The following is a 7,338-nucleotide window of genomic DNA, read 5'->3' as shown; positions in this document are numbered from 1 at the left end:
CCACTTCCCCGCCCCCCACCTCCTCCACTCCAGGGCCGTAGACCGTTCTCCCCTCCTCCCGTACAGCCCTCGGTTTCCTCATCCGGTCAAGGGGGAAGAACCTCCCCGCTGAATACAGGATGGTGGCCCTTGAGGGGAACGAGAAGGTTCCCTCTTGCGCTGCCAAACACTGCAGAAACCCCACTGCTTGAGCACTACTGTGCGCCCCGCAGGGCGCCCCTCTTTACCCGGAGACAGTTCCCAGAGCGCTGATGCAGGCTGTGGGCATGGTGGCGGGCTCCCCCCGGGGCCAGGCCCAGAGGCCAAGCTGGGACTTTGTAGGCGACAGGCCAAGTTGTGCAGTCATGTGCAGTGAGAGTCCTCAAAGAATTCACATCGAGGTTGGTTCTGACACCATGAAGGGAAGCAGGAGGTGGTACTCTGTGGTCGCTGCAAGCCTGGAGGAGAGCAGGTGTCCGCAGCCAAAAAGGGAGTGTGCGAGGATTACTCTTTCTATGGAAGAGAAAGGAAAGGCGAGAGCTTGCTGGAGCCAGGCAGTGACCCCCACCGGGCTTTATGGACAGGAGACTGCGTGGTGCCCGCTCGCACTCATGCTAGGGGGAGAAGGAATGAATAGAGGCCTGAGTGAATGAACGGAGGCTTACAGGGCGGAGTCAGCAGGTGCACGTGAAAGTGCTTGTAGGGGTGGGAGTGTGGGTCAGTGGATGTTGGGCAGGCAGAGGATGGATGGGGCTGTCAGTCAGTGGATAGTGGGCAGAGGGAAGGTGGATGGGGGGGCCAGTGGACAGTGGGGAGGTGGAGGGTGGATAAGGCAGGTGGTGTGGATCGGACAACAGAGGGCAGGTAGAGGGGGGTTGTGGGTCAGTGGATGGTGGGTGGGTGGGGACTGGATGGAGGTGTGGTCAGTGGGTGGTGGGTGTGGTCAGTGGATGGGTGGGTGGAGAGTGGATGGGGTGTGGTCAGTGGATGGTGGGTGGGTGGAGACTAGATGGAGGTTTGGTCAGTGGATGGTGGGTGGGTGGAGAGTGAATGAGAGGGTGATCCTGTGGGCAGGGAGGATGCACGGATGTGGGGTGCATACACAGACTGGGGTGTATATGAAAGGTATATGAATGGGCTGGTAGAGAGGCAGGCAGGTGGGCAGGAGCTCATGGACGGATTAGGGACGGGTGGTCCGTGTGTGGCTGCCCACGTGGATCCTGGATGTGTGATGCAGGGGGGGATGATGTGTGGATGGAGGGGTAGAGGACAGGGGGCTATTGGATCAAGACCAGAAGGATGGGCTGGCAGGTAGAGAGATGGCCACAAACACCAGGGTTGGAAACACCTACTTTGTGGACCCACACAAAGCGTATAGCAGACTTCCTGGGGACCTGAGTGGAAAACCGCCTTGACTGGTGCTCTCCACCCACGTTCCGGGACTTTGTTGTTCTCCCTGTGCCTCACGGGGCAGGGAAGAAGATGGCAACTTTTATCAGTGGGCACTTGATGGTGAAAGCAGAAGTAAAACGTTTGGCAGTGGTTTTTTTTCTGAGTTGAAATAGCTTCCAGTTACCTTGAGGCGAGAACACTGTTGATTAGGTTTGGAGGTCTAAGGTGGCTTTGGGGAGAACACTTTCCCAAGTGCTTTGCAAGAATCTGGTGGTTTCCGTGGGGTCTGAAAAAGCTAAGGGACATCACGTGGAGTGCCTCTCCCTGAGCCCTGGCTGCTCTGGAGACGCGATAATGAGCCTCCGGCCAGGCAAAGACTCTCTCTAAGGCCAGGGTGCCTGGGGTCACCGGAACCAGAGTCCTAGGGTGGAGGGAAGCGGCAGGGCTGAGGAGGAAAGGGCCCTGGGTGATAGTCAGGCACCGTAGGCTCCAGTGCCCCTTCCCCTGGCTCGTACAGTTGCCCGTGATCCTCGGCCCCCACCCTGTGCCCTTCACAGTCACCCTGTGATCATCCGTTTGCGGGCCGTCAGCCGGGCTGGGGGCCTCTGGGGAGCGGGAAGTGCATCAGGCTCTCTGCGAGCCCTCACGTGGTGGGTGCCCCGTGAGTAGAGAACGAAGCCGGTCACCACATATCCTTGGACACATTTCTTTCCTCCCTGGACTTCCAGCTCCTCCCGAGGTGACCTAGCCCCTGGTGGGACATGAAGCTGGCCAGTTGGACTTGAAGGTGGAGGTCTCCTTGAGGGATTAAATGAGTAACTCGGGGGCAAAGCCCTTCGAGCAAGGCCTGGCGCACAGCACCGCCCAGTATCTGTCTGCTCCCGGAAGTGTGGTTTTGACCCCTGTTGTTGGGCCTTCTGCCTATGGGACCCCCTGCCTCCACCCCGCAGGAGCGGCTGGTTCCCCGAGGCCTATGTGAAGCCTTTGGAGGAGGTGCCCGTGAACCCCATGAACCCCTTGAACCCAGTGACCTCCATGAACCTGATGAACCCTATGAATGAGCTACCTTCCAGGTACCCGGGTGGTCAGAGGTGGGGCCGGGGTGGGACTTCAGGGGGCGGTCCCGCCCCCCAGGGGGGACATCTGTGAGTCACAGTCCTACGTGCTCCCAGCCTCCTTTGGCCCCCGGAGGAAGGGGACCCCCACTTCTCTACATGCCAAAGTCATTGCATCCATGCCTCTGCCACCTCGGGGGACTGCCTCCAAGTTCTNGAGGCTGTAGGATGCTGAGGGGCCCAGCAAGATCAGGAGTGGGGGGATGCAGCAGGGGCCTGACGCCTGACCCCCCCTCCTTTCCCGTCCCTCCATCCTCTGGACTCAGATCCTACCCGCTCCGGGGCAGCCACAGCCTTGATGACCTCCTGGACCGGCCAGGCAACTCTACGGCATCCTCGGAGTACTGGGATGGCCAGTCTCGCTCCCGAACCCCAAGCCGGGTCCCGAGCGGTGCCCCCAGCCCTGCACCTACGCCCTTGCCCGGCAGCCGCCGGAACAGCATGGGCAGCATGGGGGTGGCGAGTGACGTCAAGGTGAGCCCCCTCCGCCCCCAGCCTCTCCCCAGCCCTGCGCTGGTCCAGCGGGCTGGGAGACTGGAGACTGGGTAACCCTCCCTGCTTTGCCACTGGCTGGCTGGAGGCAGGGCCCTCCCACCCCAGCCTCAGTTTGCCCATCTGCAGGGAGGTGTGGGATGGACTTCTGAGCCTGGGGCAGAGGGTAGGGGGGACGAATTCCTCCCAGGGACTGGAGCCCCCGTGGCCCTGCTGGGAGCACTGGAAAAGGCCTGTCCTTCCTGCCTCCCAGCAGAGGCAAGACCAGGGTCCTGGGTGGGAGCCTGGGCTGGGGCTGGCTGGGCAGGACCGGGGGTGGGGTGATGGGGGGGAGAGCAGCTGGAGGCCCAGCCCAGAGGCTTCTCCAGTCTGAAACCCAGAGAAGTCTGGGCTTCGGAACACCTGGGCCTCATTTCCCAGAAGCCTGGCCTGTAGGGGCCTCTGGTCTGGTCCTCTGCCTCCCTGGAATGGGGAGTTGCAGAGGTGGGGGCTCACTCGTCCCTTCCCCCTCTAAACCTGGCCCTTCCTCCACCCTCACTGCAGAAACTTACGTCCTGGGAGCAGCACCCTCCAGAGCTTTTCCCTCCGTGAGTCCTAGAACATTCTAGAACGGGAGTCGGGGGGGTGGGGGAGACGTGGCTCAGCAGGGGCTCCTGGGGGGGGAGATGAGATGAAATAGGTGCGAGAGTTGACCAGGAGGTGGGGTTGGACACTGGCTCAGGTGCCTGGCCCCCTCCCCCGGAGCCCGAGCCAGCTGGGGACCTGGGCCCCTCTCACCCTGACCTCTCCCCTCGCAGAGGCACAAACCCCTTTGCCACTGTAAAGCTGCGGCCCACAGTCACCAACGACCGCTCAGCACCCCTCATCCGCTGAGGCGCCCTCCTCCATCCGGGGTCTGAGCTCGCCCTCCCCACCCCTGCCCAAGGGGTGCCCGGAGCTGGTGGCGGCAGCAGGAGGAGCAGCAGTGGACCCAAGAAGCCGGGGCCCTGACACTGGGGGTGGCTGCCCCTCCCACACCGCGCCCCCAGCCTGAGCAGCTCTCAGGGGGCTGGCCTGGGGGCTGGGACCTTCAAAATAAAGCAGGCAGAATGGAGGACGGGACAGTCTCTTCCGCTTTAAGGGCCCCAGGACTCTCTCTGGGGACCTGCCTCGTGCACCGCACCCCCTTTCCCCTCCTCTGCCCCAGCAGAGCCCCGCGCCCCCCCTTCCCCACCCCTCATATGTCCTTCTCTTTAACTTTTGTAAATGGGGAGAAATAAAGCAAGTGGACACAGCAGCAGGACTGGCGGTGTGTAACTGGGGGGACAGGAAGGGGGTGGGGCATGGAGGCCTCCCACTGGAGAACGGGGTCCAGGAGGTCCTGGGGGTCACTGGTACTTCCCTGGGAGGACTCGCTCACTCACAGCCCCTCACATCCCTCTCTCTCTCTCTTTCTTTTTTTGTTTTTAAGTTTATTTTGTGACAGAGTACGGGAGGGGCAAAGAGAGAGGGAGACAGAGAATCCCAGCACAGAGCCCGATGCGGGGCTTGAACCCATGAAACGCGAGGTCAGGACCTGAACCGAAACCAAAAATCGGGTGCTCAACAGACCGAGCCACCCAGGCACCTCTCACGCCCCTCGTTTTAAGCAAATCTTTAGGTCCGCCCGGGAGCCCGGGGGCTCTAGCCACCCACACCTCCCGCCCAGTCTCTTTGCTGCTGTGGTGGCCTCTCCAGAGGCAGAGGGGTGGCGGTGGCCAAGGTCCCTGACCACCAACAGGTCACCCTTCCAGAGCCTGGGACACAGCACCCTTTGTTCTGGCCCCTCCGCCCCCCCCCCCCCTCGGTCCCAGGCTCTCTGACCTGGATTAGCCTGATCCAGGGGAAAGCCTCGGAGGCCCCTCCTGGAATGTGGTCTGGGGTGGGGGGCAGGCGAGGCGCTGAGGTGAGTAGGGCTGGTGGGGCCTCTCCAGGGCAGGGCTGTGCCCGCAGCACCTCTAGGACCTGCCCCTGTCCCCCCCCCCCAGACCAGGGCTCTGTGCCTCCTCTGCTCAGTGGAGGGTCCCCCTTATTATCTCTTTAGCCCTGCTGAGAGGGCCCGAGACAGGGACCTCCACCGTGGGGTCCAGCCTGGCCCTGTGCTGCGGTCACTGCCCTGTCCCTTCTGCCTTTCCAGGCAAAAGCCTCTTAGAGGGGTGGGGGTGGGGCACACTCTAAGCCCTAGGCCTGCGGGAGGGAGCTGTGGGTGAGTCTGGCCAGCGGCTGATTTGTAGGCAGGCCTGGGGGTCTTCGGCTGCGTGGCCCCCTCAGGCTAGGCTTCCCAGGGGGAACCGGGGGCAGCCCCTCCCCGTAGGCCTCAGGAGATGTGAGGCTGGACACCCCAACCCACAGCACGGCTCAGGTGAGTATGGGGCAAGGGCTGCCAGGCCCACCCCCTTGTCCTGGTCTCCGAGTGGCTGCAGCCATGGTGAGGGGACAAGAGCGGGAAAAGCTGGGACCCCGCCCTGGTCAGAGAGGGTCAGAGTCCCAGACACCCACAGAGCTCTTGATGCTCCCCAGGGTCAGGTGCAGAGGGGCGGTGGGAGAGAAGGAGGCTTCTGCCCCAGCTGTGGGCTGGCCCACCCTACTGGGGAGGCCCACCTGCCTCGTCTTATAGGGGTGCATGAGGCTGCTGTGTGAACCCCTGGGTGGAGCCCCAGGAGTGTGAGAGACCTCAGAGCTGTTTTCTGCTTGTGGAGGGCTTGGGGGGCTGCTAGGGGTTCAGAGAGCAGGTCTCTTTCTTGGTGGCCTCCTCAGAGGTCCCTCTCTGCCCAGTGGAACCAGAGATCTGATCACCTCCTCCCCCCCAACCAAGACTCTTGGGGTAATCCATCACCCATCTTACAGATGGCAAAACTGAGGCTCAGCTGGGGAAGGGGAACTGCCCAAGTCACAGATCAAACCCGTGGCTAAGCCGGGGGGGAGCCAGAACTCCGCTCCCTTGGCTCCTGAAACAAGGCTCATATTCTTACATGTTCTTTGGGCTTTTTTTTTTCCCTTATTTTTCATAAATGACAATAGTCATTTCTGCTCTTTTTTTAAAAATATTTTTATTTATTTCTAGGAGAGAGAGAGAGAGACAGACAGAGTGAGCAGGGGAGGGTCAGAGAGAGGGAGACACAGACTCTGAAACAGGCTCCAGGCTCTGAGCTGGCAGTCAGCACAGAGCCCGACGTGGGGCTCGAACCCACGAACCGCGAGATCATGACCTAAGCGAAAGTCGGACGCTTAACTGACTAAGCCACCCAGGCGCCCCAAGTCATTTCTGATCATTGAGAAAAACTAGGAACATATGGCGAGGCCAGGGCAGAAAAGAAGCCCCAGCCAGCTTGCAGCTCTGCCCCACGCATGGGGCTGGTTGGTTGGCTCCTCTGTGCTGAGACCCTCACACCTGCACGCCTGGAGCACTGGTGATTGCCAAGCACATGGGGCGCACGCTCACTGGCCCGCCCTCCCATTCACCAGCACCCCCTCTCCTGCCGCCACCAGGTCCCTGGGCAAGGAGTGTCTTCCAGAGGGAGTCTTCCTCAAGTTCAGATTCAGGTGGGAGCGATTCTATCATTCCCCCTTCATCTTCCACAGGCCCCTTGGAGGAGGGGAGATTTAGGGTCAGGTGTTGCCTGGGCTTCCCCTCTTGACTCATTCCCTGAGCAGGGTTCATGTGGGTAGCCCCGTGCCTCAGTTTCCTCACGCTGGGCCTCCGTCCCCCTTTCTTGTCTGGGCTACAGACCTTCGCTGCTCCCTCTCGTCCCCCTCCTCTAAGCAGAAGCAGCAGCGATGGGCGCTGGCGGCCCCCGACGGGGCGCGGGCCCCCCAGACGGCGGCTGGGGCTGGGCCGTGCTGGGCGCCTGCTTCGTGATCACCGGTTTCGCCTATGGCTTCCCCAAGGCCGTGAGCGTCTTCTTCCGCGCGCTCATGCGCGACTTCGGCGCGGGCTACAGCGACACTGCCTGGGTGTCCTCCATCATGCTCGCCATGCTCTACGGCACCGGTCAGCGCCCCCTCGCGGGTCCCTCCCCCAACCCCAGGCCCGGGATTGAGAGTGGGGATCAGGGACCAGGAGACACAGATCCCGTGAGCATCCCCCAGACCCCTCGGGGAGGGCGCGGAAACCACTTTCTTCTGTGAAAACGCTGGAAACGCCAGAGAGGGGTGAGGAAAGGGCAGGAAAGGGGCAGCGGCTCGAGGTAGACCCCACACACTAGGGGGCCACCTGGCAAGCGCGGCCACCCAGCCGGACCCTTCCGTTCCTGCCCAAAGACATAGCTACGCCCGCTCATATTACAGGTGGGGAAATAGACCTAAGTAAGCTTCCCGCTCCCCTGAGCCCTAACCTCCTGTT

General features: G+C 61.9%; 2 protein-coding genes across 2 annotated transcripts in view; both read left to right on the top strand.

Moving 5' to 3' along the window:
• Positions 1-4,233, top strand: part of BAIAP2L2 (BAR/IMD domain containing adaptor protein 2 like 2) — a 32,352-nt gene extending 28,119 nt beyond the window's left edge. Inside the window, exons 10-13 of the mRNA XM_077761976.1 lie at positions 2,322-2,444; positions 2,753-2,960; positions 3,522-3,565; positions 3,776-4,233. Coding sequence (XP_077618102.1) covers positions 2,322-2,444; positions 2,753-2,960; positions 3,522-3,565; positions 3,776-3,851 — 451 coding nt within the window. The 3' untranslated portion in view covers positions 3,852-4,233. The remainder of the gene's footprint in view (positions 1-2,321; positions 2,445-2,752; positions 2,961-3,521; positions 3,566-3,775) is intronic.
• Positions 4,234-6,687: 2,454 nt separating this feature from the next.
• SLC16A8 (solute carrier family 16 member 8) overlaps positions 6,688-7,338 on the top strand; it is a 4,163-nt gene continuing 3,512 nt past the window's right edge. Inside the window, 1 exon segment of the mRNA XM_077761975.1 lies at positions 6,688-6,987. Coding sequence (XP_077618101.1) covers positions 6,774-6,987 — 214 coding nt within the window. The 5' untranslated portion in view covers positions 6,688-6,773.

The sequence above is a fragment of the Crocuta crocuta genome, unplaced genomic scaffold (genome assembly GCF_008692635.1).
Source record: "Crocuta crocuta isolate KB4526 unplaced genomic scaffold, BGI_CrCroc_1.0 scaffold193, whole genome shotgun sequence".
NCBI classification, from domain to species: Eukaryota; Metazoa; Chordata; class Mammalia; order Carnivora; family Hyaenidae; genus Crocuta; species Crocuta crocuta.
This window is presented reverse-complemented; position numbering and strand designations above follow the sequence as displayed.